Source organism: Strongylocentrotus purpuratus, unplaced genomic scaffold, assembly GCF_000002235.5.
Source record: "Strongylocentrotus purpuratus isolate Spur 01 unplaced genomic scaffold, Spur_5.0 spur5_scaffold_15, whole genome shotgun sequence".
In the NCBI taxonomy this organism is placed as follows: domain Eukaryota; kingdom Metazoa; phylum Echinodermata; class Echinoidea; order Camarodonta; family Strongylocentrotidae; genus Strongylocentrotus; species Strongylocentrotus purpuratus.
In genome coordinates this window covers 4,947,720-4,963,197 of record NW_022145600.1, presented here as the reverse complement: position 1 = coordinate 4,963,197, position 15,478 = coordinate 4,947,720, and the positions used below count along the sequence as shown (strand labels likewise).

At 37.8% G+C, this 15,478-nt stretch overlaps 2 protein-coding genes across 2 annotated transcripts in view; both read left to right on the top strand.

Annotated features, from left to right (window-relative positions):
* The first annotated feature begins 631 nt into the window (after positions 1-631).
* The window catches only part of LOC593111 (ileal sodium/bile acid cotransporter), a 35,682-nt gene continuing 20,835 nt past the window's right edge, over positions 632-15,478 (top strand). Inside the window, exon 1 of the mRNA XM_030985423.1 lies at positions 632-774. The gene's annotated coding sequence lies outside the window, so the exon portion shown is untranslated. The remainder of the gene's footprint in view (positions 775-15,478) is intronic.
* Positions 11,105-13,680, top strand: LOC105438270 (ileal sodium/bile acid cotransporter-like). The gene has a single exon (XM_030985422.1). The coding sequence runs from the start codon at positions 11,162-11,164 to the stop codon at positions 12,674-12,676; it is 1,515 nt and encodes a 504-aa protein (XP_030841282.1). The 5' UTR covers positions 11,105-11,161; the 3' UTR covers positions 12,677-13,680.

Genomic DNA, 15,478 nt, shown 5'->3' with positions numbered 1-15,478 from the left:
CAGAGACAGAGACAGACATACATACAAACAGAGAGAGCGTGGTATGAGGAATACAGATGGCGGAGAGGAATCGGAGGAAAGGATACATCAAAAGAAACTGAACGGTTGAGTAGCAGGAATATCAAAGGAAAATCAGATAGTGTGCACAGAGTGGGGAAAGAGCATAACAAGATGACATGGGGAGAGAGAGACAGAGAGAGACAGAGACAGAGAGAGACAGAGAGAGAGACAGAGAGACAGAGAGAGAGAGAGAGACACACACACACACACACAGACAGAGAGAGGGGAGAGATAGATAGAGAGAGAGAGGGAGGGAGAGGGAGAGACAGAGAGACAGAGAGAGAGACAGACAGACAGACAGACAGAGACGGAAGGGGAGAGACAGAGAGAGAGAGAGAGAGAGAGAGAAATGTAAGAAAGTAAATAGATCCATCTTTCGCATTATACACCTTTCCTCAAACAACGATCCGATTGACATAAGCAAGGATAAGGCGGACCAATTTGGATGTTTCAGTTACAAATTTGCATGTCAATGAAAGGAAAGTTTAAACAAGGATTCGTTGTGTGACTTTGGTTATATAATCGAAAATAAAACATATATAGTCAGTTTTTATATCCACAGACCATCAGTCCCACATGTAGAGAGGTGAAGTGAATGGTTAAAGCTTTAAACAAAAATCAAACTTTAACTTTGGAAAGTGCGTAGTCAGACGTCTTGATCTTTTTAAGGACCCTCTCAAGGGATTGCTAGCAAAAAGAAAGAGGATATTTGTTGTAAGTATAAAACTTGTATGACTTAAATGCTATTTAATTCGTTTACAGTATTTGCTTCTCTCTTCTAATGCGTTAGTTTTATTGTTTCCGAGCAAGTTCAATGTGTATATTCGTTTGGTGTCAAATCCTCTTTAAATTCTGGTTCATGCTTCAGTGTTTCATTGTTTAACGTGATCCGATGTATAGCAATGTTTTCACGGGACCTTGTTTTAATCCGCAAGATTAGCTAAAATTATTTTAAACAGCCTGATAACTTCTTGTCTCATGATATGTAATATCTCTGTGCTCACTTGTCTATTGCATCATTTCACATGCATAAGGTGCGTAAGTGAATGAGGTATTTGTCTCATAAATTGCACATCCAAATTTAGAGATTTACAAGCCTCGAAGAATTAATAAATGCATGAAAGAAAACATGTTGATAACTAATGATGATATTGACAGTAGAATTTTATGAAAGAAAGAGCATAAGAAGCCAACTTTGTCCATTATGAATGACAAGGCTTACCATAAACAAGGGATAAGACAGAAGCCAAGATTGTGTCATCATGACAAAGTGAATATTGTAATTGATGCTTGTAAAATAGACTCTTTCTTGGGTCTGATTTGAAATTGTCACAGTTTCTATTCAAAACACAAATTCAATGCGAAGAGCTTATTGCTTTCGGACCATGCTCTTGACGCATATTTATTGCTTCAGCTCAAACTTGGTACAAGGGGATTTTGACAGTACTTTTAGAAAAGGCTGCTGCTCAGTCATTTTTAGCGGCAGAGTTATGAATAAGATATCATCAGATAGAATATCAGTTACTCTTTAAAATGAAATATAATTCATGGGTTAGCACCAGGTTGCGTCTTTTCTTAAAACCTAACCTAGCCAACCTACTGCTGCATTTTGATTGGCTCAAAGAAACCTATAAGGCATGTGCTAGTAAGGATATATTGACTGCTTTGAGAGGCATAGTGGTTTCTATAGGGTCAAGGGAAACTCACAACCTGCTATGACCCCAAGGCGCTTGCGCCGCGGGGTCATAGCAGGTTGTGAGTTTCCCCGAGACCCTATAGAAACAACTATGCCTCGAATATTAAAAGCAGTCAATATATATTTTATATACCGAAAAAAAGGAAAATGTTGACTCACCCATTTAGGTTTCCATCTCTTTGAAGTCATGAATATTAACACCAACAATAACTTGTGTACAGTATGAAATCCAACAAGCTGTGCTCCAGTAGAACAGGGAATACCAAACACGTTTACACGAACAGTAATTGAGAAAGTGACGCTGAAGTCCGAATCTGATCGTTAGCATTGATTTCTTGCTGTAATAATCGCCGTTCTTCTGCCTGCAACCCGCATAGAATTTTTGAAGGATCTTGTCCAGGTCTGCATTCGGAAGTCTGTTTACATCTCCGAGGTCCGTGTTGACATTTCGCAAGAACTCTTCAAATATTTTAATGCCGTATTTTACTGCATACTTCGTATTTTTGCTATCAGCAGAATCGATTAAGTCTTGCAGCTGAATGTCATCCATAAGTTGAAATCTTGGCATAGCTGTGTCCTCCATTTTGCCTCTTTATTGACAAAAAATTGGAAAAAAAAACCCAGTATTTTGCGATCGAGACTAGTACACAAAATGGCGATCGGTCGTCTGCGCGCGCTGCGTGGATTGGTAGATTCGTCGCCTGAATGCAGCGACCAAAATTGAATTGCACTCAAACACCGTTAACGGTATCGCGCATCGGTCATCGCACAAAAGAAACTTATACGGTAACACGTAAACCAAAATGGGGATCGCAGCAAAATGACGTCACGTTTCACAGCCATGGAAAAAGTGCTATGAAAAATGGATATAAACCGGTAGAGCCGGGGAAAATGGATATGAATTTCAATTAGCGGGCATGGTTAAGAACATGACTGCATTTTCAACCAATCAGAAGACAGGATTAGTAAAGAATCTTAAAATGAGGTATATAATCATAAATATTCATGATACACACGCACACAGAATCTGATGAGATTTCATACCAAAATTTCGAGTGCAAAGCTATGTTTACTTAAAATACAAGACATCGCGAGAAAATCGGGAGGCTTACCATAAACGAATGACGGCCCAGGTCGAAACTTGTCCATAATCATTGCGACATACTGGTTAAATTAGTCCAGAATCTGGCCGATTTTATTTTGATCTCTACAACACCGTACTAACGCAAATAGTCATTATATTCAAATATTAATATGCAGCGCTAGTATGGCTAGGTTAGGTTTAAAAAGGTCCCGGTCCTACTTAATTTGAAAGTGAAGTTCGAATTGAACGAGGCTACCATTCGTGAGTATATGCAGTGGGACGAGTCTTATAATCTCCTCCTTACTTATCGCTTTCCTCTTTCCATTTCTTTTGTGTTAATCTCCTTTCTCCCGCTCCTATTTTTGCAGTTCGATGAGGGGAAGGGGGAATACCAAACAACCCCACTGTGTAATAACGATTATCTCTATTCTAATTTCATTAATAATGTAGATGATGATGGTGATGATTGATCACGTTAATCATCATTCACGACGTCGATGACGTTGGAGACAATAAAACTGAATGTTTCATGATGTTTTTTTAAAACATACCGTTGATCAAGTTCTTGGTGTGGACTGGTTGTTGATGACGGTGATGATGATGATGATGATGATGATGATGATGAAGTAGTGGAGGAGAAGGAAGATGAATATTATGATAATGGTGATTGATGAAAATGTTAAGTAAATAAATTAAAAACAGTGTAGAGGTGTTGTGGTCTAGTGGATAAGTCACCCGACCGCAGATCACAAGGTACGGGGTTCAAGTCCCGCCGCGGCACTAATGTCCTGTGGCAAGACGTTAAACTACATTGATTTTTATACTCTCCACCCAGGTGTAAATGGGTACCTGTTATGCTTGAGCGCTAGTTACTTGGGCAGCTCGGCTATGACCAGGGTAATATGTGTAAAGCGCCATGAGCGTCAGAGCCTGGCGGATACCGGCGCCATTATAATTATCCATAATATTTTTAGCATTATAACAACATATAAGATGATAAAATGATAATGATGAATATGATGCTCAAGGTACCCCAGTTTATCTGGGTGACCGATTTCGGTGCTTACAACACTAATTAATTCATTTCGTACAGGTTCTGCAAATGCACAGTGGTAAGTGCAGATTAGTATCTTGCTATACAGGATAGCAGAGCCATGTCGTGGCTCAAACCGATGACATTCGCATCTTCAGTGTAAATCACTCTACTAAATAGCAACACCACTAAATGTTAAAATGTATTTATATTGCAGGGGGTTAACTGGGTCATAACATTTATTTAAGCTAGCTTCGAAATATGTTGCATAAATTCTATAGCTGGCTGCACGACAAAAATCGTGTCACTTTGATCAAATCTATTTAAAAATCTAATCAGTCAAATAAGCTGAGCAGTTTATGATTCTCCTAATCTTGAACTTAGTGGGCAAGATTTCATCCGTTCTTGAAGACTTTTTCAACCCAAGCGATTCTTTCACACAGTTTGAACTGCAGGTTCATGTTTACCCCCAACCATTGTTTTGTGCACCATAAATCATGACAAGTTCAATCGGATTAAATCTACTTAACATATTTTGTAAGAAGTTAAACGAAGAATACCAAGCCTCCCTAATAGAAGTGTCAATAATAAATGTAGGATGGGTTGGGGAGATGAACGAGGAATTTGTGATAAATCATTTCTAAAAACCACACAAATCGTAAATTCTAGCTTTTCAGCCCTCAAATTGTGCGATTAGCGCCCCCCACAGGCTTCATAAGTGGACGACGGATTGCGTTTTAAAGTAAATAAGTTGTTAAAATCTGGCTTTTATCCCAGCCGTATAAAAACAATCGGCTGCCATGAGATCTTAAATCATTGAGTAAATCACACAGTGGTATACACACACATACACATGCACACACACCCACACGCACCAACCCAGTCAAGATCAAGGTCAAACATGCGAAGAGAAGAAAACATCGGCAAGTAGCTTGAACCATTTCCTCTCTCTATCTCTATCTAATGCAATGAGAAACAGAATTATGTTCAAATATATACACGTATTGTTCAAATCCATAATATATCTTTAAACATTAAATAATAAATCGATCACAAAAAGTCATTAAAGTTCAAGTTCAAGTTTCAAGTTCATTTATTCAAAACCACACAAAACATGATATAATCTTTTACATGAAAAAGAGACTGGTAATAGTACATCATTAAGTGAATGGTTTTAGGACCCCTGTAGAAGCTAAGCTTGTGAGCGGGGCCCTATAGTCAACAAAATACATATATTAACGATATGGCAAGGTGAATAAAAAGAATGTAATGTTTATACAAGGGATGGAAACAAACTAAGCTACAGAATAAAGAAAACAAAAAAAATGTTCACACACACGCGCGCACGCGCACACACACACACACACACACACACACACACACAGTCCTTAGTGGTCTATAAGCATTTGAGATGAGAAATTATTAAGATACAAAGTAGAATTATGTCAGTCTTCCAAGTAGGTACGCTTTAGATAACCTTCTAAACCTAGAAAGAGTTGTACTATTTTTTATATCATCAGGCAAACTGTTCCATTCTTTGATGCAAGAGATATGGAAGGAGGTCAGAGTGATGTTTGTTCTTGCAAAAGGCTGATGAATAAGACCCCTTTGACGTGTATTATAATTATGAATTTGTGAGTTTTTACGGAATAAATCTTTTAACGTACATTCATGAGGCATAAACTGAAGTTTATACATAAACAATACGCAATTGATTGACACAAGTCCACTTAGTGGTAACATTCTTAATCGAAGGAACAATGGAGAACTTGGATGTCTATAATTAGAATTAATAAGTTGCAGTGAGAGGTAAACAGGTCAGAAAATAAGAGGAGAAAGAATACTGAACAACTCTAAAGCAACATATGATAGAAAAAAAAATGTTTGGGGAACTTATTTGATAGTTTACAGTCCAATATCTTCGGCATCCGAATATTTCTCCAGAGCTACAACAAGAAAAATTGTGACTTTTTTTTATCAGAAAGATTTTTTTTTTAAAGCACACGATAAAATGGGGTTTTCAAATACATGAACAGAGTAAGAATTATATACAGTGTAATTATAAGAAATGGCACCGCTACAAAGTTAAGTATCAGTAGAACGTAGTTATCTAACTTGAACAAGACTTAAATCACCTTTGTGAAACACATCTAAGGGCCTGACTTAAATATAAACCTCTTTAAACTTCTGGGCAAGTAACAACAAAAGTAGAGTCCCATAATCTGACCCGAATTCCCGTTTTTAAGTGCAGTGCTAATTATGCACCTCTTCAAGAAAAATAAAAGGAGTAATTCACTTTCTTCACGATCTACAAACAGTCGTAATCCCATGCGTCAAGTCTATCAAAATTCCCTATTTAAATGCATTGTTTGTTCCATCTTATTTCGTGTGAGGGAGAGATCAAATAAAGACGAAAAATAAACAGAAAAGAAAAACAGGTAAGAAAGAAAACTCAGAACTCTCGATCTTCCTGGTTTTGATAGTTGTGGGATGAAAACGATTTTCTTAAAGAGAAGTTCTGCGTTACATTTCAAAAGAATTATGTCACCCAGTTTCGCAATGTTTTCAATCATGGAGTTATCACAAAGTCAATTCCTATAACTGCTCAACGTTTAAGCCACTGTCTATTTAAATTGTGAAATACGGTTGAAAATGATATTCAGATACATGACACGAAACGTGATTTTATAAGGGGTGTCAATAGCATGGAATTCTTTAAAATGTTGATTTTGTTTTATCTTACCGCAGCACGTTTTTGTTAATGAAATGAACACAAAGTTCCTGCTTTTCCATTATAAACATTTATAATTTCTTAAATTTTCAGGATGTTTTCTACATTCTTAGAGCAATTGATAAAGAAATCAATAATTCTCAATGGCATGTCAAAATCTAGGGGTAATTCCAACGTATTGGCTTCTTTTTTGTTACATAGCTCATGAATAGACATCAAAACTATTAATTTTTTTGGCATTTTGGTTTGATCCAAGCTCAAATATGGCTATAATTTCAATGCAGTGGTCACAAATTTTAGATGTGATTGATAATGTATGGTATGAATTAATCTGGACTGCTCCTAAATGTTAGAAAGGTTTTTGTTAGAAAGGTTTTATTGAACACATTCCATCGTCGCAGTCTTACAACTGAATTGCCATTGGAATACAATTAAAAAGTACATGTATTTACAAGTTAAAAGTACAATAGTCTAAGGACTATGACATAATATATATTAAGAATATCATATTAAAACTCTATATCAAAATTGAATGAGTATGGAAAGAAAGAAGGGATGAATGATGAATGAGAAATGACACCTGCATGGGTAGTAGTTGAAGTAATTGATACTAAAATAAATGAATTTTAAAGACGTCAATGAAAAATACATTCATGTGACTCGATCGAATTGAAAAAGAGAGAAATATATAAACCAATAGATAAAATACCTTGCACCAAATAGCAAATACCAAGTAATGATCACAATTATATAATTCTCTGTATGAGTGAATATAAAAATGAAGCCAAAATATAAAATAGAATAAAGGGACAACCGTTATGTGATTTTAAGTAAGAGGATAGGTAAGTGCCCCACCCTCCAACAACAACAACAACAACAAAACACACACGGTATAAAAAGGACTTCACGATTAAAGGCTTTCGGCAGCCCCCCCCCCCCCCATAATGTCAAATCGAATAGGTTGCATTGCTCTCTGCGTAACATTCCATTGCGAATATAATCTACAATATATCACCAACCTCAGCTGCTTCAATGTTCGTAAAGGTAACTAGGCTCTCTCCGTCAGTATTTGGTTACGATTCTCATCGCAAACAGCTCTCTAAATAGCCCTTTTCAATTTCAGAAAGTGTTACTTTTTTCCTACTCCGCTTGTTTTTGTCTGCCACACACGGAGTGCCAAGACCTTAACTCTTTCATTCATAGTTGTTAGAAGATTAACATAAATTATTGAATCGAGGGATAAATCTACCGCTGTCAAATATGTGAAATGTCGCTTTTAAACAAGCAAGGGGAAAGATGACGAAGGAAAGAAGAATAAAGGAAATGTGTAGTACTGGAAATTCTAAGCACACTTTGATCCTATAGTATAGTTGCTATGTGTAAAGTTAATATTGGTGAAGGACTAAAAGATACTTTGGAGATCCGAAAATTAGCTTCAATGTCACTTCGTATTTGGAATAAATAATGTTTAAAGCCTGATACCATAGCGAATGACGTCAATTAGTAGCAATATTTTGATGCCGTCATTTTTATGAATTAAGCGCTCAACACCGCAATGGAATTTGCGCCTACGGATATAACAAAAATTGCATGTATATTCTTATTGGTATTGGAAGCGGTTAATACATATCAATTTTTAAATACTTTGATGTTGTGAAACTTTTGTGAGTTTGTCTGCAGGCATCATGTGACCTTTGACACCTCGACTTGAACTTGACAGGTCAACCAACTACCTGTAGAGAGAGAGAGAGAGGGGGGGAGAGAGAGAGACAGAGAGAGACAGAGAGAGAGACAGAGAGAGAGAGAGAGAGACAGAGAGAGAGAGAGAGGGGGAGAGAGACAGACAGAGATACAGAGAGAGACACACAGAAAGAGACACAGGGAGAGAGAGAGAGAGAGAGAGAGAGAGAGAGAGAGAGAGCGAGAGAGCGAGGGCAGGGAGAAAGCCAACTCGTCCAGTCGAGGATTCGATGTGCGGTAATTTATGGCTTGTTTGCAAGTTGATTGTTGTCCAACTAGCCGGTAGGTATCTCGCAAATGGAAAGAGATGAAAGACTGATCTCTGTCACGGGTTCATCCAATCAGAAACTGAATCAGTGTGTAGTGTAAATGTTTTTATACGAAATAAGTTGCGATGAGGAATTTGCCCACTGGATAGACCACTCTCTTGTAACTTTTCATTTTGTCTGCATGCAAGGCGTTGATTTGTAAGGGGAGGCAAAGCGGTTTAAATGATTATTTACCGCTGCCTGAGAGATGAGCAAAATATGTGTGGATGCCAAGATCATACCTTAATTTCACGCTGTGATAACGTTTTCAATATTAAATTCGATTCATTTATATATGTCATCATTCCATTAAAATCAAAAGTCACACAGATGAAATGCAAAAACAGACGAATGTAGAAATATTTAGAAATTCACAAATTTAATAGAAAGTTACAAAAATGACAGGGGCAAAGAAGAGAGAGAAACAATCAATATGCAACGGAATATGAATAGAAATTGAATTAAATCGTGCTCCAAAGTTGATCTATACAATTTTACCCCAGGGTGTCGCTGGATTGATTGTGCTTTATACTGCAAGATACGAAATCCTCTTATCTAGGTATAAAACGTACCCTCACAGACCCTTTTAATGGTGAAATATAAGACCCTAGATATCAAATTATCGAGGAGTCAACCAATTATAAGATACTGAATATTGCATTAGAGCCGCTTTAATGATAATTATTCTAGACTTTTATTGATGTTTTTGACTGAGAGGATTGTCCATTTCGATGTCATCTTCCTATTTGTCTGTCTGTGTCGCACTGGGCGACGCCAAAATGTCTGTAAATTGTCATAACACTTTTTTTGTCGGGAACAAACGAAATTTATTCCAAAATTATCCTCTTGAAATACCTTTCAAGCGGCCCATCAAGCACGCACTCTGAAAGGATGACAAACTTTTCGAAAGCTTTGCACTCTGATTTATTGCTGCGCTGTGATTGGTCAAAAGGTTTAGAATAAAACAATGACACCGCCTCCTTTTCTTGGCTAGTCTTTGATATTCTACCTTTATCGCAGACGAGTTCCGGTACTTATTACCAATAACATTTTCCCCATCACTTGAGTGCGAGAGAGAGAGAGAGAGAGAGGGGGGAGGGGGAGACATATAAGGTGAGAGAACGAGAGAGAAAACGAGGAGGGAGAGAGAGCACCCTCGATTTTTTGTGTGTGTGCAAAGTATACGGATAGCTCACGAGCTCTTAATTAAAACATGGACCTTACCACAGGTCCATGATTAAAATATCAGAAAAAGTCTGCGCTAATTCCGATGTAAGACTAGATGGGCGCAACAAAATTCATCACAAACCTCTCATGGTATTTGGTGTAATCATACACTCTTAAAATTGTTGCAGAAGTTTTTCCTTTCGCCTGTTGGGAACATTCACTTCTAGATTTTTGGAACTGGTTGAAGTGACCATTACGCTGGAGCTATACGCGGAACATTCGGAAACAGGTGCGTACCGGTACTATAGTATTCCCTATGGTTTTCTTGTACATATGAATTTCAGTTTTCTCCGATTTTTATTTACTTTTGAACTACATGTATTTCAGTAATTACAATTATCTTTGTAAATGTACCCAGCATTTTGGTAAACATATCTTTTTTTAAAAGGTTAACACTTTGGTAAGATTTATTCTTCTCGAAGATGAAATTCAAATTGACCGGATGACATATATGTATTTATTGATTGCAGGTTGTTTATTCAGTCGTGTACTGCCTGAATAATTGTGTTTTCCGTCATTAGTAGGACTAAAAATAGGCTTGCGCATTTTTTTCTTCGATTGGATAAAATTACATGTGGGAATTGTGGGGGATTGCAGCTATCAATCTTTGATTTGATTTCTGGTTTGTGTTAAAAGTACTAGCAGATTGAATAGAACGTCACGGTCACACATCAATGCCTACGAAGAAGAAATCATTTAGATATGATTTTTTTTCCTTCTCATTCTGATGTATCTTTTAGAAAAGTTCACTTTGTAGTGCATTACAAACGCACTAAGGGGTACGATCGAGACTAACAAAAGAGATATGACACCAAATTATATTAAAACCCGTAAGTGTATTGTGGGAAGATAGGATAGGGCTAAAACTAGTCGATAGAGATGAAAGAAAACACTTTAAAAGAAACGATAATAAACGGTAAAACATTGGCTTCGGTTGCACAGTACTTGGAATGAACGTTAACAATTTCTTTAAGACTACACGCATATCATGTTTCATCATGTTCATGGTTACGCTCTAACCCTCCAATGTCTAATCCATATAAATTATGCAATACAAATGTAAATTCATTTCTTTCATTTTATACTTAGCCTATGTACTGTGTTGGAAAACTGTATCAATATTAAATTACTGGGCTTGCATATGCATGTTTGAGAAATTTATATGGTATATAAAATAAAATAAATTCAACATGTTCAATCTTTTCTTTCTCTCCAGATTGATGATACCATATCATATCTGAGATCCAGTTCACCGATTACAATATCGGCTGCAGTTATTATCATGGCCGTGGCAACAAACACACATGTCCTGATCGTCGCCTTCGTTATGATGTATGTAGCATCAGCGAATACGTTGACGATGTCGGACGATACCGTCGTCAACGTCACCTTCGGCGACTTCCCGTCGCTGTACGCATTCGAGAACGCAGACAACACGGTCAACGTTACAGTCATTGCGTACAAAGGGGACAGCATGGCGACTTTGCAGTTTGATTCGACGAATCCGAGGATATTTCAAATCGTCAACCAGAGTTCGACCTACATCGAGTTATCCCCCAGCGCATATTACCCGCAGAGCTTTTCGTTTGATGTTCGAGGAATCGCGTTGGGAATTGAAGACCTCTTGGTCGTGATGACTAAGGATGGGGCGAGTGCGGTCGTGCATTCGGTGACGATGAAGGTAAACTTGCAACCGAAAGCGATCATGGTCGTGGTTAAGTACGTGATGTTATTCTGTGTCGTCGTCGGTTTCGTCAACATGGGAGGGACAATCGACCTGAAGTTAATCTGGCAAAAGTTGCGTCGGCCCTGGGGCGTCCTCATTGGTATTTTGTGTCAGTTCATGATCATGCCGGCGCTCGCCTTCGGGCTCGCGAAGCTCCTGAAGCTCGACGCGCCCTCTGCGATCGGCCTCGTCCTCGACGGATCTTGCCCCGGTGGTCACCTTAGCAACCTACTCAGCGTCATGCTCGACGTCGATTACGTGTTAAGCCTGACGATGACTTCGTGTTCGAACATCCTAGCGATGGGGATGATGCCGCTTAACCTCTTCATCTACACGCCGCCGTTCACAGAAGGCAACGCGCAGTTGGAAACGCCTTTCATAGAGATCGGCATCCAGCTTGTTCTACTCTTCATCCCACTTTCAATCGGTATGTTCTTCAAATACAAATCACCTCGGATAAACCGCATCTGCGAGAAGCTTCTCAAACCCCTCTCGGGCGTTCTTCTCGTCCTTTTACTCGCCACAAGTCTGCCGTTCCAGCTCTTCATCTTCGCTGCTCCACGTGAGACCTACATTGCTGCTTTCCTCCTCCCACTATGCGGCGGATTATTGGGCTTGTCAATCGCCAAGATGGCTTGTCTCCCTATGAGATCAATGGCCACGATCGCCTTGGAAACCGGCGTACAGAACGCAGTTCTCGCCACCACCATTATCACCTTCTTCTACCCACATCCTGAATCCGAGATCGCATCTCGCGCTCCGTACCTCATCCTCCTCATGACCATCTTCGAAGGCATTCTGCTCGTGGTCGTCTACACATTTGTCAAGACATTCATCTGGAAACCTCGCGAAGATGAGGAAGCATTCGTCGACGACAAAGGAGACGATCCCGATGTCGAAGTGAAGAAGAATGGAACAACGGTGACGGCCATGGTTAATAATGGTTACCTTAAGGAGGTCAATGAAAATGACGTTGATGGCGATGTGAAGAAATCGGAAATTCAGGGTCAGGGATGTCAGACTGACTTTGATGAAATGTGCTTTACAAATCTCGATTTTATAAATATATAGATTACACGAGGAAAGATGATTCAAGAGAGGAAATATGCAAATCATCTTGAATTTAAACTTTAAGTGCGTGGCCACAGAATATTATGCATTTCCTATACATAATATCAAAGTGATACATGTATAAAATCATTTAGTGATTGTATATGACGGATAATTGATGGAATAGGCCTATTGTATATACTACGTGTGTACTATGTTATGATAATGCCATTACTAATCTGAGTCTGTATACCAGACGAAAATTACATCATTAAAATTTTAATTTTCGATTGTGACGTTTTGAATCGAAGGAGGTAAAATGTCCTTCAAATATGCGTCTGCTGAGAACATTAGCACGATAATGGCATTAACATTGTATCAAAATGATATAAGTTAATGCCATTCAGGGTCTCAGCAACGTTTTTTCTCTCAACGTCACAAATAAGATACTTTTATTGAAGACATTCCACAGGTTTCAAAGACAAAAATTTGAAAATTGTGTTAAGAGTATCGAGGAAGTAAAGAGAATATAAACAATTTCAGTTCAAACATGTATCCTTTTTTTAATTTATTTTTATTGTATCAAACTTGCAGTGGTTCTTGCTTTATAAGTGCTATTATTGTTTTCATGATTCTATATTGTGTGTAGGTAAAGTTTTCAGGATTACATCAACTAATTCCTAAAGAGGAATCAGAGACCTGAAAAGGGCCGGTGAGCTCCGCTACTAAAGAGCACTTTGTTCTCGACGTTTCGAGCAATCATGTCTCTGACCGTCTTTTGTTTCTCTTTTAACTGTTGTACGTCTTAGGTTGAATGACTGATTCTGAGATAAACATACCACACACGTAACAATACAAAATCAAATCGGAAATCTCATCGCAGTAAAAGTTCCTTGACAGACATGTTGAAGTTAACCGATAAGGGAGAATAAAATATTTGGATTTTTCTAGTCGAATCTAAGATTATGTTATCTTACAGACAGTAACCTGTTCAAAATGATCAATAATTGTTCATGAGCTAGGACTGTTGATGATGTACGAATTAAATGTGTCATGTTTACTTTAAACCCACTACAGTCTGTTGAAGAAATAGCAATTGCAAGCTGACAACCTCAGACCCTAACTCTGATGTTTTGTATGTGACTATTAAAACAATCAACATTATGTTGGTCGAAAAGTCTAAACATTTCAGACTAATGTCAATGACTTATAGACATAAATTTTTACTTTGTGCGATGTTCCATCGTTTTTGCCAGGAGATTTTTAATTATTTTTTTTTACATTTCCGTTGTTTTTCTGGTTACATGAGATCACATGGCATCTATGTATAGGCCGAGTTTACACTTAAAATACAATCAAGGGGCAGTTAGTTTGTTTGTTTTTTCTTTATTATTCAAATTGTTTTCGTGTTTTCCCCCCTCAAAATTTCAATTTTCATAAGGGCTATAAACATGATATATAACTCCACATATCATTTTTATTTCGAAATTTAAGTGTTTAGTAAATTATCGTCTAGTGAGAGATATGAAATTGGCTAATTATATTAGACTTTAGTCACTGATTTTGAATTGTTATGTTACATTGCACAAGAAAAGTTTGAATTCCTGTGCTTTCCATGAAAAGCTGGTTAAACCCATGACGTTAAGAAGTAAAGTGCACGTGACTTGAACATCTCTCTGAACTTCAAGACATTCCATTAATTCGTCTTTTCTATACACGACCAAAATGTATCTTTTTGTTCGTCTGTGCTTGAATTGAAATCAGAAACACACCTCGATCGTTGTAACGGGACACGTCGTGAATTGATTAAAAATGTATACTCTTTCAAGCAGTGAACCCAATGGAGGATTTTAAAAAAAGTGGTTTAAAGGTAGGCACACTCGGTCGATGCTGCCTTAAAAAAAATCTGGCATATCTTAAAGTACTATATCCCATTTTCAGGTCAAAAAATGAAAAGGTTAGATTCCAATGTCATTTGAAAGACAATACTTATTTAGAACTTCCCTCAAAGCGAGAGGGTTTGAAAATGGCTTTTTATAAGAAAATAACGACCATAAGTTGTCGAATCGACATAAGTGATTGCAATCACCTAAGTAATAGTCTGATTTTCAGACCCTTGTACCGAATGGTCGTACGTTGTGTGCTGCACAAAGATACAATCAGTTCAATTTTGGCCATTACAAGTAGTGTTATTGATGTATCATTTTATGTATATTACCAAAGAAGAAAAAGATGTCAGTCAGTCACTAAATAGCGCCTCACAGGGAAATCTAGAAAGTAAACGGGTTTCCTTGCATAATTTGAAAACTAGGACACTGCTATATAACGTTTGGATTTCACGGATAGGACATACATGACATATTCAAAGTTCCTGCAAAGTTCTACAGAATTTGATGTTGGCCGCAAAAGGGACATAGTATCTTTAAGTACACTCACAAAATTAACTGCCCCCTTTTTTTGTTCATGTGCCCCTTTCAAATTTTAGACCCCAAAAGGCACCTGAAATGTGAAAACTTGTTGTTGTCTTGCTCGTCATATATTTTTTGAAGTAAACATTTACCAAAAATGCGATAACTATAATTTTGCTTGCTTGCTTTACAGAGATTTTTCAAAAATACCCCCCCCCCCCCCATTACAATCCCCCAATCCACCCTTGGTATCACGTTTGATTGTGTTGGAAATAAATGGGCGTCAATGGATGTGTGGTGTTATGTGACTGTCTGACAACACTTGATACAACTTTGGTCTTGGACCGTAAGCCTACACCCCATGCGATCAAAGAGCACCAAAGCATCGAGACATATTTCAGGATTTGCCTCTGAT